General features: G+C 50.6%; 1 protein-coding gene across 7 annotated transcripts in view; it reads right to left on the bottom strand.

Annotated features, from left to right (window-relative positions):
* Positions 1-17,547, bottom strand: part of TNFRSF8 (TNF receptor superfamily member 8) — an 81,034-nt gene that overhangs the window by 26,816 nt on the left and 36,671 nt on the right. For all 7 annotated transcript variants that reach the window (XM_032758961.2, XM_032758962.2, XM_032758964.2 and 4 more), the window contains 5 exons: positions 14,246-14,398; positions 9,149-9,239; positions 8,601-8,764; positions 6,800-6,916; positions 3,106-3,258 (listed from right to left, as the gene is read on the bottom strand). In XM_032758961.2, coding sequence (XP_032614852.1) covers positions 3,106-3,258; positions 6,800-6,916; positions 8,601-8,764; positions 9,149-9,239; positions 14,246-14,398 — 678 coding nt within the window. The remainder of the gene's footprint in view (positions 1-3,105; positions 3,259-6,799; positions 6,917-8,600; positions 8,765-9,148; positions 9,240-14,245; positions 14,399-17,547) is intronic.

Below are 17,547 nucleotides of genomic sequence, written 5' to 3'. Positions count from 1 at the left end.
TAATGTTGCTAAGTACTCTTCTATTCCTGGATTTATCACAGCTTCATGTGTGGTAATAATTTCTGGTTTCGTATCTTTTTATTCTCCTTCGTAGGGCTGGTTTTCCTTATAAGTCTCTGCTCATTCATATTTATTTTAAAAGGGTTATGCTTGGCCAGGTGCAGTGGCTCATGCCTGCAATCCCAGCACTTTGGGAGGCTGAGGCAGGCAGATCACCTGGGGTCAGGAGTTCGAGACTAGCCTGGCCAATGTGGTGAAACCTTGTCTCTACTAAAAATACAAAAATTAGGCATAATTCCAGCTACTTGGGAGGCTGAGGCACAAGAATAGCTCAAAACCCAGGAGGCAGAGGTTGCCACAAGCCGAGATCACGCCACTGCACTCCAGCCTGGGCAACAGAGCAAGACTTTGTCTCTAAAAAAAAAAAGAGGGGGGGAGGTTATGCTGCATCCACCAATAGATAAATGTGGCATCTATACACAATGGAATACTACTCAGCCATCATAAGGAAAGAAATCAAGTCGGCCGGGTGCAGTGGCTCACGCCTGTAATCCCAGCACTTTGGGAGGCCGAGGCGGGCAGATCACGAGGTCAGGAGATCAAGACCATCCTGGCTAACACGGTGAAACTCCGTCTCTACTAAAAAAAAATACAAAAAATTAGCCGGGCGAGGTGGCGGGCACCTGTGATCCCAGCTACTCGGGAAGCTGAGGGAGGAGAATGGCGTGAACCCGGGAGGCGGAGCTTGCAGTGAGCTGAGCGCCACTGCACTCCAGCCTGGGCGACAGAGCGAGACTCCATCTCAAAAAAAGAAATCAAGTCTTTTGCAGCAACTTGGATGGAACTGAAGGCCATATTCTTAAGTGCAGACATTCAGATACAGAAAGACAAATACTGCATGTTCTCACTTCTAAGTGGGAGTGAAATACTGTGTCCATACGGAGGTGGAGAGTGGAATAAAAGGCAATAGAGACTTAGCGGGGTGACAGGGTGGGAAGTGTAGGTGGGTGGATCATGAGAAATTATTTCAGGGGTACAATGTATGCTATCTGGGTGATGGATACCCTAAATGTCCTGACTTCACCACCCGATCTAAGCATGTAATAAAATTACACTTGTACCCCATACATTTATACAAACAAAATAAAATCCTAAGGACTCTACTGAATATTCCAGTCACTGAGCGGGGAGAGTTTCTTCTGCTGTGTTAGTATGTCCTGTTTGCAATGGGTCTCTTCCCTGAGTAGGAAGTTGGCCAGGGAACCCTGGGCCCATGGGTGGAGAGTGTGAGCTGGCAGCCTCCATTTCGGGGTGATGGGGTGTGGCTAGCCTGTTGACAGGTGCACTTCCAAATATCCAAGTAAAGAGGGCTTTACAAACAAAGTGACAGCACCCCACTAATGGCCCGAACTTTCCCTGGATATTCCTTCAATGTTCTGACTCAAAAAGACGATTGTTGGCCAGGCACGGCGGCGCACGCCTGCAATCCCAGCACTTTGGGAGGTGGAGGAGGGCAGATCACTTGAGGTCAGGAGTTCCAGACCAGCCTGGCCAATATGGCAAAACCCCGTCTCTACTAAAAATACAAAAATTAGCTGAGTGTGGTGGCGGGCACCTGTAATCCCAGCTACTCGGGAGGCTGAGGCAGGAGAATTGCCTGAACCTGGGAGACGGAGGTTGCAGTGAGCTGAGATTACACCACTGCATGCCAGCCTGGGCAAGACAGCGAGACTCCGTCTCTAAAAAGAAAAAAAAAAGACAATACTGGGGATTAAAAACTCAGGCATCATCTGTGCAAACTGGTCAGTGGCCATGCCATGCCACTGTAATACATTTTGAAGTTGTGTTTGAAGATGCAGTAGTCACAGGCCACTGCACCTCACAGCTCTCCACTTCCCTCCCGCTCTTCATCTGCCTGCCTCTTCCAAGCTCAGAGCCTCTCTGGGGGTCCTAGAAGCAAGTCACCCCTCACTTCTCCGGCAGCCCTCACAGTCACATTGGGTGACCTTTCCTCCACTTGGTTTTTTTTCTTTTTTAGGCAGAGTTTCGCCCTGTCACCCAGGCTGGAGTGCAGTGGTGCAATCTCGGCTCACTGCAACTTATGCCTCCCGGGTTCAAGCGATTCTCCTGCCTCAACCTCCTGAGTAGCTGGGACTACAGGTGCCCACCACCACACCCAGCTAATCTGTGTATTTTTAGTAGAGACGGGGTTTTGCCATGTTGGCCAGGCTGGTCTTGAACTCCTGACCTCAAGTGATCCACCTGCCTCAGCCTCGCAAAGTGCTGGGATTACAGGCGTGAGCCACCATGCCCGGCCATTCCCCTTGGTTTTGTCATCACTCTTCCATCTGTTTTAAGCCACCTGGAAATTTGTTAAAATCTCTCAAAGCCCTTTAAAAAAAAAAAAAAAAACTGTCAGGGTTTTAGTTTCCTGCACACTGGTAAAGCCAACCATCCTGTTAGAAACCTCTTCAGAAACCTGATATTCATCTCTCTAAGTCAATAAAACAGCCTTGCAAACAGGTCAAGATTTTACCAGCCCGGGGCCGAGCATGGTGGCTCACTCTTGTAATCCCAGCACTTTGAGAGGCCAAGGCGGGCGGATCACCTGAGGTCGAGAGTTTGAGACCAGCCTGGCCAACATGGAGAAACCGCGTCTCTACCAAAAATACAACATTAGCTGGCTGTGGTGGTGAATGCTTGTAACCCCAGCTACTCGGGAGGCTGAGGCAGGAGAATTGCTTAAACCCAGGAGGTGGAGGTTGTGGTGAGCCGAGATTGCACCATTGCACTCCAGCCTGGGCAACAAGAGCGAAACTCCATCTCAAAAAAAAAAAAAAAAAAAAGATTTTACCAGCCCAATAATTTCAGGAATAATTTTTTTTTTAATCAACAGAATCTCTTACCAAAATGCTAAAACTGGATTTTATCATTGCATTCACTGGGTCTGACTACTCAAAGGATAACCAGAACCCAAACCTGACCTAATTAACAGCCGAGGGTGTAGGTCATTTTCTCCCACCCCTGGCTGTCGGTGGGGAGAGGCACAACAGTCGGGGCACAGACTCCACCCCGTGGTCGAGGCCTGGGGTGAGAACTGCTTACCCTGGGGCTTGGTGACCGTCTCTGCTGCACAAATTGGGTAGGAGACACAGCGGGCACAGGAGTTGGTGGCTGATGTGGCACAGATCATGCCAGGTCGACATTCGCAGATGCGGGAGGAGTTCCATGCACACGGCGTCTTCTCCACAAGGTCATCTAAGGGACACAGACGAGGGTCATGGAGAAAGATCAGGATGGCAAGGGCAGGGGGTGCAGAGAGCCCCCAGGAGGACAGAGAAGCAGTTGTCCAAGGGTCATCCAACAAGAAAATAAATGCTCGTCTGACTATGCCGTAGAGCAGCCCTCCCAGCATGCTCGAGATAATTGTGCAGGGTGAAAGAAGGCAGGCCAAAAGGGAGGGCATTCTGTATGTCGCGTTTACACGAAATTCTAGAAAATGCAAGCTATTGCATGGTGACCATAAGCAGGAGGTGGGAAATGGTGACAAGGAACCCGAGGTAACTTTTAGAGGGGGATGGTTGGTTGCTCAGCTGCATGCATTTGTTAAAACTTATCAAATCACATCCTTTAATATATGTACTTTACCACATGCCCACTACGCTCCATACAGCTGTTAAAAGAAAGTCCTCCAGGGGATGGGGTGAGTGGTCATGGGTGCAGAGGAGCCGAGACTGGCCATGACTCCATAACCGTTTAAAGCTGGGTGATAGGACATAGCTATCTCTGACTCACTCTACATCTGAATATGTTTGAAATGTTTAATAATAAAAAGATTTTTTGGCCAGGTGTGGTGGCTCACGACTGTAATCCCAGCACTTTGGGAGGCCGAGGCAGGCAGATCACAAGGTCAGGAGTTCGAGACCAGCCTGACCAACATGGTGAAACCCCGTCTCTACTAAAAATTAGCCAGGCCTAGTGGCGTGCGCCTGTAATCCCAGCTACTCAGGAGGCTGAGGCAGGAGAATCACTTGAACGCGGGAGGCAGAGGTTGCAATGAGCCAAGATAGTGCCACTGCATTCCAGCCTGGGCGACAGAACGAGACTCCGTCTATTAAAAAAAAAAAAAAAAAATTTTTTTTTCTCCAAAAGCAACAAAATAACATGTTAGTAGAGGTATTATTTTTAATAAGTGTAATAATGCATTTGTATGTGTTCGGGAATATTTTGCAACACTCCACTTAGAGGTAAATTCAGAATGACTGCATCAGTAGATTAGGCAAATGCGACTTCTCCTCAAGAGTAGTTATCAATCAGCAAGATACTTAGAGACCCAGCATGATAATGATAAGGGCTGGACAGTCTCTTCTTACAACCTCCAGAGCAAGGAAACTGGGCAGGATTTGGGGAATTTGTGCAGAGGGTGCGCGTGAGCTCAGCAATGAATGAAACCATTTGGGACAATGGCAGCTATTATCATTATTATAGCTCTTAAGATAACTGAGTATATGTGAGACAGTAGTCTCAGCACTCTACCCAGATTAACCTACAATCATGTATTTAATTCTTACATGGTTCTCTGAGATAGATAATACTATGCCCATTTTGCAGCAGAGGAAACTGAGGCACAGAGAGGTTAGGAAACCTGCTTGAGGTTATAGGCTATCAAGCGGGAGAGGCGGAATCTGAAGCCGGCACGCAGGTTCTAGAGCTCATGCCTTTAGCTACTAATATGCCACTCCACTGCCTCGTAGGGCTTCAGTTAGGAGAGCTGAAGGAATTACTGGGCCCAGAGCCAACTCCTCTTTCTCCATATGTCCACATGGTGGTTGTGGCAGACTGTATTTTCCCAAAACATATCTACAGTGATGTTTCTGGCCCTTCCAGAGCCTTTGCCACCTACCTGTCAAGAAGTACAACTGTTTTCCTTCCTTCGGTCTCAAGTGAGATTTGTAGTTGTCTCAACAAACTGAAAGTGGTGGAAGTTCTGTGTGATTTCTGAGGCTAGGTCATAAAAGGGGATGTGGCTGCTGCCTCTGTCTCTCTGTCTCTCTCTCTCTCCCCGTTCTCTCTCTCCCTCTCCCTCTCCCTCTCTCTCTTTATGTCTCTCTCTGTGTCTCTTTCTGTCTCTCTCTCTGTGTCTCTTTCTGTCTCTCTCTCTGGTGCTCTTTCTCTCTCTCTCTCTGTCTCTCTCTCTCCCTCTCTGTCTCTCTCCCTCTCTGTCTCTCTGTCTGCCTCTCTCTCTCTCTGTGTCTCTCTGTATGTCACTTTCTCTCTCTCCCTGTCTTTCTCTCTCTCCCTCTCTCTCTTTCTCTCTCTCTTCCTGTCTCTCTGTCTCAAGACTTTTATGGCCAGGCGCAATGGCTCACGCCTGTAATTCCAACACTTTGGGAGGCTGAGGCGGGTGGATCACTTGAGGCTAGGAGTTTGGGACCAGCCTGGCCAACATGGTGAAACCCCATCTCTACTAAAAATACAAAAAAAGAAAAAAAGAGAAAAAGACCTCGCCTTTAGAACCCAGCCACCGGACCATGAGGAAGCCCCAGGTAAGACACGAAGAGGCTGACATGGAAAGGAACCAAGGCTGCAGCCAGGAGCCGACATCAACCCCAAGGCAGGTGAATGAATGAGGCTTCAGAGGATCCTGAATCGCAGCTTTTGGGCTTTCCAGCTAAGACCCCGGACATTGTGGAGCAGAGACAAGCTGTCCCCGCAGTGCCCTGTCTGAATTCTGACTCACAGAATCTGTGAGTACAAAGAATGGTTTGTTTTCACGACTAAGTTTTAAGAAAATTTGCTATGCAGCCTTAGGAACTAGGACAGAGACCTCCAATGACAACAAACAGTGTCTGTGGTTCTTTTTGGCCTCCCCTGACCCTTCGCTCTGCTTTGCTGCCCAAAAGAAGCTCTGGACAAGGAGACAGACTCACACATTCCCAGTGACCTCCGTGAATAGCCAGGGCCTCTAACAGTCACAGCAGCCTGTGGCTCGAGCAACACCCCCTGCCCTCATGACCCTCGGGGTGCTGCTGGCGCTGGGAGGTTGTGATGGGCTGGGCACAGGGAAGCCCCACACCCGCATCGTGCTGTGCCTGCGCACTCAGTAAGTGCTTGTCAAAGCAGCTCACAGGCCAGGCGTGGTGGCTCACGTCTATAATCCCAGCGCTTTGGGAAGCCAAAGTGGGAGGACCATTTGACTCCAGGAGTTCGAGAACAGCCTGGGCAACATAGTGAGACCCCCATCTCTATGAAAAAAAATTTTTTAATTAAGCCAGGCATGGTGGTGTGTGCCTATAGTCCCAGCCACTTGAAAGGCTGAGGCAAAAGGATCATTTGATCCTGGGAGGTCGCAGCTGCAGGGAGCTATGATCGCACCACTGCACTGCAGCCTGGGTGAAGGAGTGAGACCCTGTCTGGGGGGAAAAAAAAAAAAAGAAGTGGCTCATAGGGGCAGCGAGTGCAGTGGATGAGAACCTGGAACCTGGTGGCACTTGTCTGGGTTCAAACTCCAGCCCACAGCCCTTGGAAGTTCCCTGACTTCCCAAAGCCTCCGTTTCCTCCTCTGTAAAAGGGGAATGATCACAATCCTTGAATCACAGAGTAGTTACAAACATTAATGAGCCGAGTTTGGAACATGTGGGTGATTCACAAATGCTTCCTGGAAGGAAATAATATGCAAATAGAAGCCCTCTGAAAAGAGGCAACCCCCATCAAAAACCCGCAAACATGAGGGGGAGTTACTGGAAGTTCAAAAATCCAGAGAGGTAAACTGAGGTCCGGGGAGGGACGAGGCCCTTACCTCGAGAACAGCTCACGCAGGCCGTGCAGCGGCCGGCCTCGTCCAGGTAGTAGTCGGGCTCACACTGCTTCCTGCAGTCACCAGACCCCTGTGGGCATGGCTGTGTTGGGGACAGACCTGGGGAAAGAAGCAGAGAAGCTGCAGGCCAGGCCGCCTTGGCAAAGTCCTCACTCCCCACCCAACCCTGAAGCCCCCCATCCCTCACCGTGGCCAGCTCCCAAACTCCGCACGTCAGCTCAGTTCGGCCTTTCAGAGGGAGTCCTGAGGCTCAGAGAGGACAGGAATGCTGCGTGCATTCCACACGAGAGGAGGGTACTCACTGCCCTGCAACCAGCCCCTGCCCACTGTTCCTCCTGAGGCCACCATGCCACAGCTTCCCCCAACCCTGTCTCACGGCTCTGTCACTCCCCTGCTCAAAACTTTGGGAACAGCTTCCCTGAGAGCTCAGCACACTAGCGTAACTCCTGTTCAGAATGGTATTGGGCGGGGAGGGGTTGGGTGCCTCCTATCTCCCTCTTTTAAAGACCCGTGTGGGCCGGGCGCGGTGGCTCACGTCTGTAATCCCAGCATTTTGGGAGGCTGAGGCGGGTGGATTACTTGAGGCCAGGAGTTTGTGACCAGCCTGGCCAACATGGTGAAACCCCGTCTCTACTAAAAAAAAAAAGTAGCCAAGTGTGGTGGCAGGCACCTGTAGTCCCAACTACTCAGGAGGCTGAGGCAGGAGAATTGCTTGAACCCAGGAGGCGGAGGTTGCAGTGAGCTGAGATCGCGCCACTGCACTCCAGCCTGGGCGACAGAGCAAGACTCACCTCAAAAAAACAAACCACAAACAAACAAAAGACATCATAGAGAGAATACGCAAAGCCATGGAGCGGGAGAAGGTACAACTATAGGAAAAGAGCTCCAACCCAAAATTGTTAGAAGTCCCACAAATTCATTTTTTTTACAAAACTGACCCAAGAGAAAGGAAAGCACATGCACGCAAGGATGTATTTTTCATTCTTCATTATAGCCAAAGGCAGAAACAACCCAAATATCCAAAAACTGGATAAACAGAGCACGGCATATCTACGCCATGGAGGGCTATTCAGTAATAAAAAGGGAATAGGCTGGGCGCGGTGGCTCACACCTGTAATCCCAGCACTTTGGGAGGCCGAGGTGGGCGGATCACCTGAGGTCGGGAGTTCGAGACCAGCCTGACCAACATGGTGAAATCCCATTGCTACTAAAAATACAAAGTTAGCCAGGCGTGGTGGTGCGCACCTGTAATCCCAGCTACTCAGGAGGCTGAAGCAGGAGAATCGCTTGAACCCAGGAGGTGGAGGTTGCAGTGAGCCGAGATTGCACTATTGCACTCCAGCCTGGGCAACATGAGCGAAACTCCGTCTCAAAAAAAAAGAAAAAGAAAAATGACTGAGGGTCGACCCTTCGCCATGGGGACCAGGAGGGCATCAGATGGACACGTGCAGAGGCTGGCCAGCTGAGTTGCAAGTGTCACAACAGCAGAGTGGGACCCATTTCCCTCTGACAAACCAACATAGAGGGAAATAGAGGGAGAGATGGGGCACCGGTGCCCGGCACAAGGCAAGCCCTCTGCACTGCTGGCAAATGAATGAGCCCTCTGGTGTCTACCTCTGCCCCTCGATGCTTTCAGCCCTAGATTATACCTTGCCACTGTCTTCTCTCCCCACCAGGAAAAGACCACAGATCAGTGCCCACCTGCTCCAAACACCCCCACTCATGGGCCATCCACCAATCGGGCACCCCAGGGAGACGACCCACAGCTTCACGGGGAAATTACCTGGATGTGAACTAGGCCTTCCCACAGAGGAGGCAGAGTCTGGAGCCCTTGTCAGTTTAGAAGCAGCTTCCTGGGCGAGGCGGGTGCCCCCTCTTAGAGGCATGGTGCTGGCACTGGAGGTTGCTGGGGACACCGGGGTGGGCTTGGCCTGGGGGATGGTGCCACTGGGGAAGAAGCCAGAGATGGGACTGATAATTCTGCCAATGGGGCAAGGGAGTCCTGTGCTCACGAATAACAGTTTCCACAGAGACGGGGTCCCAGGCCCTCGGCCCATTGCCTCTGGCGGGCCCACTGTAAGCTCCTGGGAGCAAGGCCTGTGTTTTCTAAGCCCTGTGGGTCTCCCATGTGCTCAGGGCAGGGCTGGGCACACCCTAGGGCCTCAAATGATCTGAGGGGCTTGGCAGAGAGGCACCCCGAAGTCCTGACACCATGGGCTGAATCTCGCTTACACCCCCAGCCCAGTTGTACCATGGGCATCCTGTGGGGTGGGGCAGCCTCATCTGAAAGCCAGCTTGGGGGAAGAGGACGAGGCAGAGCCAGGGAGTCACCTGGAGGGTTCCTTGCAGTTTTCTGGGCTGGCACAGGCAGGGCTGACCCCTGGGGAAGCCGACTCACAGACCGTGTTCTTCTGCGCCGTGCCTGCAGGGGGGACAGCAGTGCCTTCAGAATCAGTGTTGGGGACCCAAAGTCTCCCGGAATACACCCTTCACTACCACAGGCCAGAGTTGGAGATGGGGCCATTGGAAAACGCAGTAGTCATCTGGAGGTGGCACCTGCCTGGCACCCATTCCTCTTCGGAGCAAAGCAGCCTACCTGGGGAATTACTCTCCCTACCTGGGGAATTACTCTTCCTCTGATCTCAGCATCTGTGGTTAGGGGTCAGGACCGACTGAACCCCCTTTCCCGAGTGGCCATGAGACCAGGCTGGACCAATCAATCCATTCCATTCCTCTGGCCACGATAAGCCAGTTCAGGGACGGACATGTGACCCAAGCCTGTGAGGCAGAATTTAAAGATTCTGGTTTGGGATTTAAAGGTTTTGGTTTTGGATATTAAAAATGTAAGAAAGGGAAGCTGTCTTCCCACTGGCGCTGGGCAGAGCTGCTAGTAAGTATCTTGCCGACGAACCAACAGAGAGGGAAACAGAGGTGAGAGATGGGGCAAGATGGAGCCCTGGATCCAGCCATGCCTGAAGCTTCTCAGAGCTATCCCCAGACTTTTAAGCTACATGTGCTAAAAAAAATTGGGGATTTTGCTACTTGCAATCCAAGGAGTCCTGAAGAATGCTGGACGGAAGCAGAGTGGAGAAGAAAACACACACATCGTCCATCCAGTGCCCCTGAGTTTGCCTGCTATGTCCTAACTGTGCCAGGAAAGTCCATTTTATTTACTTATCTATTTATTTATTTGAGACAGAGTCTTGCTCTGTCGCCCAGGCTGGAGTGCAGTGATGCAATCTTGGCTCACTGCAACCTCTGCATCCCAGGTTCAAGCAGTTCTCCTGCCTCAGCCTCCCGAGCTGGGATTACAGGCGCCTGCAACCAGGCCCGGCTAATTTTTGTATTTTTAGTAGAGACGGGGTTTCGCCATGTTGGCCAGGCTGGTCTCAAACTCCTGACCTCAGGTGATCCACCCTCCTCAGCCTCCCAAAGTGCTGGGATTACGGGCATGAGCCACCGTGCCCAGCCCAGTCAAATGATTATAATCATACACTCTTCACCAGGCTGTCATCAGGATAAACAGAAGAGTACACGTGAGGTGCCCATCACACTGCATGACATGTGGTAAATGCTATGTCCTTACCCCCATCTGGACTCCCATCCCATCACTTAGAAGGTGACCCGTATGTTGCCGGGCACGGTGGCTCACACCTGTAATCCCAACACTTTGAGAGGCCGAGGTGGGCGGATCATGAGGTCAGGAGTTCGAGACCAGCCTGGCCAACATAGTGAAACCCCATCTCTACTAAAATTACAAAAAATTAGCCGGGCATGGTGGCAGGTACCTGTAATCCCAGTTACTCGGGAGGCCGAGGCAGGAGAATCACCTGAACCCAGGAGGCAGAGGTTGCAGTGAGCTGAAGATCACGCCATTGCACTCTAGTCTGGGCGACAGATCAAGGCTCCGTCACAAAAAAAAAAAAGGGGGCCTGTATGTGTGAGACTTCGCTCTGAAGGTTTCCGTGGAGGTGAGTGTGAGCAATGCTGACCTCTCGTGTTCTGTGGCACGGTGGAGGGACAACACCTAAGCTTAGACATTTCCTGCTCTGTCTCTGCAGGCAATTTACCTCCCATCTCTAGACCTCGACTTCCACACCTGGAAAATGGGGCTAATACTGTCTGTCTTATGGAGACTTGAGAATTTCAGGAGAGACAGCCAGTGAAGGCTCTTAGCCTGGGGCTTGGCTGACTGGAGGCAGAAACTGCTTTCTATTTTACAGCTGGAAAAAAACCAACAACCCCCGACAGCTGCCCCATGGGTGAGTCCACAGGGGACCCCAGAGATTAACCAGGGTTTGGCAGCTGAGATTAGAACACTTCTAAAACAGTGCTGTCCAACAGAAATATGTGAGTCACACAGGTCAGCTCAAATATTCTAGGAGCCACATTTTAAAAGGTAAAAAGAAATAAGTGCAATTAATTTTCATAGTATATTTATTTAACCCAGTATATCTAAAATATTACCATGTTTGCAGGCAATCAATATAAAAAGTAATTAATTATATTCTTGTTTATACCAAGTTTTTGAAATCCAGTGCATATTGTACACACAGCACTTCTCAATACGGACCTAGCTGCATTTTTTTTAATTTTTTATTGGGTTTTTTGGAAACAGAGTCTAACTCTGTCGCCAGGTTGGTGTGCAGTGGCACAATCTCAGCTCACTGCAACCTCCATCTCCTGAATTCAAGCAATTCTCATGCCTCAGCCTCCCGAGTAGTTGAGATTTCAAGCGCCCACCACCACACCTGGCCAATTTTTATATTTTTAGTAGAGACGAGGTTTCACCACGTTGGCCAGGCTGGTCTCGAACTCCTGACTTCGAGTGATCCACCTGCCTCAGCCTCCCAAAATGCTGGGATTACAGGCGTGAACCACCGCACCCGGCCCCTAGCTGCATTTTAAGTGCGTGGCCAAGTGCGACGGGCCAGTGGCACTGCATTGGGCGGCTCGGGTCCAGGGGCAGCAAAGGGAGGCCTCTGGTGCCCACCATGTGGCAGTCTCAGGAACACCGCCCAGACAGTCCCTCCAGCAGGAAGCCTTGGCTGGAACAGCTGAACTCAAGATGTTTTTCACAAAGATGCAAAAGTTTCTGAGCTGGAAACTTTTTGGAAGTCTGGCCTTTTTGGAGAGGCCCCCAAGGCCTTCAGTTACACCTCCTCATTGACAAATGGGGAGACTGAGGTCCAGAGACGGGTGGGAACATGTCCCACAGTTGCAAATCTTTGCAAAATCCTACGTATCTGCCGCCCAGTCCACTGCAGCACTCTCCCCTGCTTATGGGTGGAGGCCTCCATCATTCCTTAGCAGAGCGCTCTCCCCTGACCCTGGAATTTGACCAGATTTGAACTCCACCCACCCCCAGCTTGGCTCTCCCTGTCAGGTGCCTCCATATCTTAATTCAGCGAATTTCTATGGGGAGCAGGTGCCATGCCTAGCATTTGATCGGGCAGTGGGGAGGTGCTGATGAACACCAGGGGCATGGTCTTTGCCCTCAGGAAGCTTCCAGCCAGGGAGGGAGACAGACATTGATCAAACCAAGAGACAGACAGAGGTATGTATCCACATTTGCAAAGGACACAGTGCTACCAGCTTCCCTAGTGAGAGGCCAGGGAAGGCCTCTTGAGGAAGTGGGGTGGAGAGCTCAGGGCTGAGTAGGATTTGACTAAGTGAATGTGGAGGGAAGGGTGTCTCCGACAGAGAGAACAGCACGTGCGGAGGCCGGGTGGGACAGAGAAGCGCACACGTCCTCCGACCTGGAAGAAGGGCAGCGCAGGTGGAGCCCAGAGAGTGAGGGCTTGGTGCTGAGAGCTGAGGCAGGGAGAAAGGAGGGGGCTGTGTTGGGATCACATCCTGAGACTCTGATTCTGGGAAGATGGCACAGACACATTTTCCCCTCATCCTCCCGCCAAGAACCGCTGAAAGCCCTGGACGTTATGTACAAAATAAATGTAAGAAGGCTCTGAAAGATGAAGAGAAGAAGGCAGGTCAACTGGGGGCCTTGGGACCTGAAGGACCCAATGGTGAGTCCCTGGAGTTTTCTTTTCTTTTTTTTTTTTTTTGAGACGGAGTCTTGCTCTTGTCACCCAGGCTGGAGTGCAATGGCTCAATCTCAGCTCACTGCAACCACCGCCTCCCAGGTTCAAGTGGTTCTCCTGCCTCAGCCTCCTGAGTAACTGGAATTACAGGCACCTGCCACCAGGCCTGGCTAATTTTTGTATTTTTAGTAGAGATGAGGTTTCACCATGTTGGCCAGGCTGGTCTTGAACTCCTGACCTCAAGTGATCTGCCTGCCTCGGCCTCCCAAAGTGCTGGAATTACAGGCGTGAGCCACCGCACCTGGCCTTGTGTCCTTATCTTTAGAGTAACAGGAAGATACTGAAGCATTTCAGGTATATATCCGTGTGTGTGTGTGCGTGTGAGAGAGAGAGAGAGGATTACATTCAGATTTGGTCTTGCAAGGGTCATTCTGGCTGTCTGCCATGGGGGCTGTACAAGAGAAGGAATTCGGGGTGAGAAGGTGGGGAAGATAATTGGAGGCCAAGTCTACAGGACTTGAGGATGGGCTGGCTGTGAGGGATGAAGGAAGCGGGGAAGGACAAAAGGGGCAGGCACTGGTAGCGATGGAGGTGACTGCCAATCCCCAGGTTTGCACAACAGGGCATGGGACTCCAGAGAAAGACCTGGTTGGGGGAGGGACCACAGGTACTTTGTGGCACTTTTCTCCTCAGTGGACACAGGGCTGCCTCTGAGCCCATCTCCCCCGCTCCATACAGTCTGCAGCTGCGGCAGCCACTCTGTGCTGTGCTCCAAAGCCCGCCCACTCCTCATGCCTCCCTTCTGGAAGATGGTCCCAACGCCACCCAGACAGGTTCTGTGGCCCATACCCCTTCTCTGGTTAAGAGCAGCCCTGACACCTTGTGCTATCAGAGAAGTAGAAGTCAGAGAGGTAAGAAACTTGTCTGAGGTCACACGATAAGTTGGAAAAGAAACCCAAAGTTTCTCAAGTCTTGAGCCTGGGGCCGGATCTCTCAGCACCTCTAACTCCCAATGCCCTGAACCTGAAAGGGGGACGCCAACACCAATCTTCTAGGGAACTCCCAGGACAGAGACTTGAGGTTTCCTTCTTGTTTATGGGGCATCAGATAACTTCTGCCTTGAGCCTCAAACCAAAGCAAGACCTCCTCCAGCCAGGTCTATGCCAGGGGACGGCAGGGTCTCTCTGCACCTGGAACACAAGGTGGGGGAGGGCAGCAGAAGGGCTGGGTGCTGGGTACATCCCTGGCCCATCACCAAAGGAGACATGATCTGTCCAACGGTCTCCGGGAAGCAGGAGGTTGGAAGTCAATAGTGCACTGGGGTCGGTGGAAGGTGCAGCAGGAACAGCATAGATCTCTGTCCTGAGTCAAGGGTGGGGACACTGACCTGGGAACTTGACAATCATCCCTGCTGGACAGACAGAATGGAAGAAGCAGCGGGCACAGGAGTTGACGGCAGACGTGCCACAGAACATGCCAGGTCGACATTCGCAGACACGGGAGGAGTTCCATGCACACGGCATCTTCTCCACGAGGTCATCTAAGGGACACAGACAGGGGTCACAGAGGGGAACAGAAGGAAGGCATCTCTCCAGAGAGCTCTTGAGATGAGGGAGAGAGGGCAGGCGCAATGCAGCCTCCACCTCCCAGCTCAACCCCCCGGTGACCACTAAAATTGGATTAAAAATTAAAATAAATTAATGTACCAATGTTTTAAAATGCAAAAAAATAAAAAAAAGACATGGAGGAAACTTAGATACATATTGCTAAATGAAAGACACCAGTCTGCAAAGGCTACACACTGTCATTCCAACTACATGACATTTCTGGAAAAGACGAAACTATCGAGACAGTAAAAAGATCAGTAGCTGCCAGAGGTTCAGGGGAAGGAAGACATGAACCGACGAGCTTAGGACACATTTAGGGCAGTGAAAATATTCCGGATGCCACGGTGATGGTGGGCATATGTCATCATCCTTTTGTCTAAAGCCCTAGAATGGGCAACACCAGGAGTGAACCCTGCTGTAAACTATGGACTTCAGTTAGTAATAATAAGGCATCATTATCGGGTCATCAATGCTAACAACTGTGCCACACTAATGCAAGGTGTTCGTGACAGGGGAGGCTGGGTGCAGTGGCTCACGCCTTCAATCCCAGCACTTTGGGAGGCCGAGGCAGGAGGATCATTTGTCCTCATATGGCGACATGGTGAAATCCCATCTCTATAAAACATGGGCAACATGGTGAAATCCTGTCTCTACAAAAAAAAAATACAAAAATTAGTCAGGCATGGTAGCACATGCCTGTAGTTCCAGCTACTTGGGAGGCTGAGGTGGGAGGATCGCTTGAGCCCAGGAGGTTGAAGCTGTAGTAAGCTGTGATTGCACCACTGCACTCCCGCCTGGGCAACAGAGTGATACCGTTTCAAACAAAAAAATAGGGGAAACTGTGGGAGACTGGGAAGGGGGTAAAGCGTATATGGGAACTCTGTGTATTTTCTGTCAATTTTCCTGTAAACCTAAAACTGCTCTAAGAAATAGTTTATTAATTTTTTTTTTTAAGACAGAGTCTCACTCTGTCACCCAGGCTGGAGTGCAGTGGCACGATCTCGGCTCACTGCAGCCTCCGCCTCCTGGGTTCAAGCAGTCTCCTGCCTCAGTCTCCTGAGTAGCTGGGATTACAGGCGCACAACACCAAGCTCAGCTAATTTTTTTGTATTTTTAGTAGAGACGGGGTTTCACCATGTTGGCCAGGATGGTCTCAAACTCCTGACCTCAGGTGATCCACCCGCCTCGGCCTCCCAAAGTGCTGGGATTACAGGCGTGAGCCGCCGCGCCCGGCCAGAAATAGTTTATTAATTTTTTTAATGGACAAAGGATTGGAATAGACATTTCTCTAAAGCAGATACACAGCTGGCCAAAAAACACATGAAACATGTCCCACACCGTTAGCCATTAAGGAAATGCAAGTCAAAATCACAGTGAGATACCACTTCACATCCACTAGAATGACTAGAATCAAAAAGACAGATAATAACAACTGCTGGCAGGAAAAGCAGGAAATCACAGGTTGGTTAACAGACATAAAAAGTACAGCTAGGCCGGGAGTGGTGGCTCACACTTGTAATCCCAGCACTTTGGGAGGCCGAGGTGGGCAGATCACCTGAGGTCAGGAGTTTGAGACCAACATAGTGAAACCCTCTCTCTACTGAAAATACAAAAATTAGACGGGTGTGGTGGTGTGCGCCCGTAATCCCAGCTATTGGGGAGGCTGAGACAGGAAAATCACTTGAACCTGAGAAGTGGAGGTTGCAGTGAGTTGAGATTGTCCCACTTCACTCCAGCCTGGACAAAAGAGCGAGACTCCGTCTCAAACAAAACAAAACAAAACAAAAATAGCACTGGTAAAACTGATCATTAATTTGTAACAGGCCTGGAGACCAAGAAGGGGCAACCTCGGCAGATCAGAAATGAAGACAACTCCCCGAAATACGGAAGGCAGAGGACAGATGAGATCAGACTGAAGGAGACCACAGCCCAGAATGCAGCCAAGGGGGACTCGCTGAAGAAGGGGGAAAGGCGCTGGATAGCTCCTCATCGACTCATGCCACAGAGCCAGAGGCCACGTGTCTCCCCGCAAAGAGACTATTGCAGCCCCACCTGAGCCCCATGGCCCTCAGAGGTGGGTTTCAGAAGCCCCATTCGCAGACCACCTGCATCATGAGATATGACGTGCACAGAACTAGAAGTCACCAAACATCAGAGGAAAACCAGCGCCAAGGAAGAGGAGCTCTGAATGCAAAGAGAACTAACACTCAAGGAGGCAGAAAAGAGGGAAAACAGAACAAAACATTAGAAATGATACCTTCACGCACCACAGAGCAACATCTCAGTCAACAATGGATGGCATATATGATGATGGTCCCATAAGATCATAATGGAAGCCGGGCGCGGTGGCTCACACCTGTAATCCCAGCACTTCGGGAGGCCGAGGAGGGCAGATAACCTGAGGTCAGGAGTTCAAGACCAGCCTGGCCAACATGGTGAAATCCCGCCTCTACTAAAAAAAATACAAAAATTAGCCAGGTGTGGTGGCGCATGCCTGTAATCCCAGCTACTTGAGAGGCTGAGACAGGAGAATCACTTGAACCCAGGTTGTGGAGAGCCGAGATTGCACCATTGCACTCCAGCCTGGGCAACAGAGCGAGACTCCATCTCAAAAAAAAAAAAAACAAAAAAAGAGATTATAATGGAGCTGAGAAATTCCTATTGCCTAGTGATGTCATAGCCACAGCAATTGGTTATCATAGCATATGCGTTACTCCCATGTTTGTGGAGATGTTGGTGTAAACAAACCTACTGCACTGCCAGTTGTATAAAAGTGCTGCGTAGCACACGCAATTATGGATAGTACGTAATACTTGATAATGATGATAGAAAGCTATATTGCTGGTTTATGTACTTACTGAACTATACTTTTTATCCTTTTTTTTTTGAAACAGGGTATTGCTCTGTTGCCCAGGCTGGAGTGCAGTGGCACGATCACGGCTACTGCAACCTCAACTTCCTGGGCTCAAGCAATCCTCCCACCTCAGCCTCCTGAGTAGCTGGGACTACAGGCGCATGCCACCACACCCAGCTAACTTATTTTATTTCGTGTAGAGATGGGGATCTCACTGTGTTGCCCAGG

The sequence above is a fragment of the Hylobates moloch genome, unplaced genomic scaffold (assembly GCF_009828535.3).
Source record: "Hylobates moloch isolate HMO894 unplaced genomic scaffold, HMol_V3 SCAFFOLD_9, whole genome shotgun sequence".
NCBI classification, from domain to species: Eukaryota; Metazoa; Chordata; class Mammalia; order Primates; family Hylobatidae; genus Hylobates; species Hylobates moloch.
The sequence above is the reverse complement of the archived record's forward strand: the minus strand, read 5'-3'. Positions and strand labels throughout refer to the sequence as shown.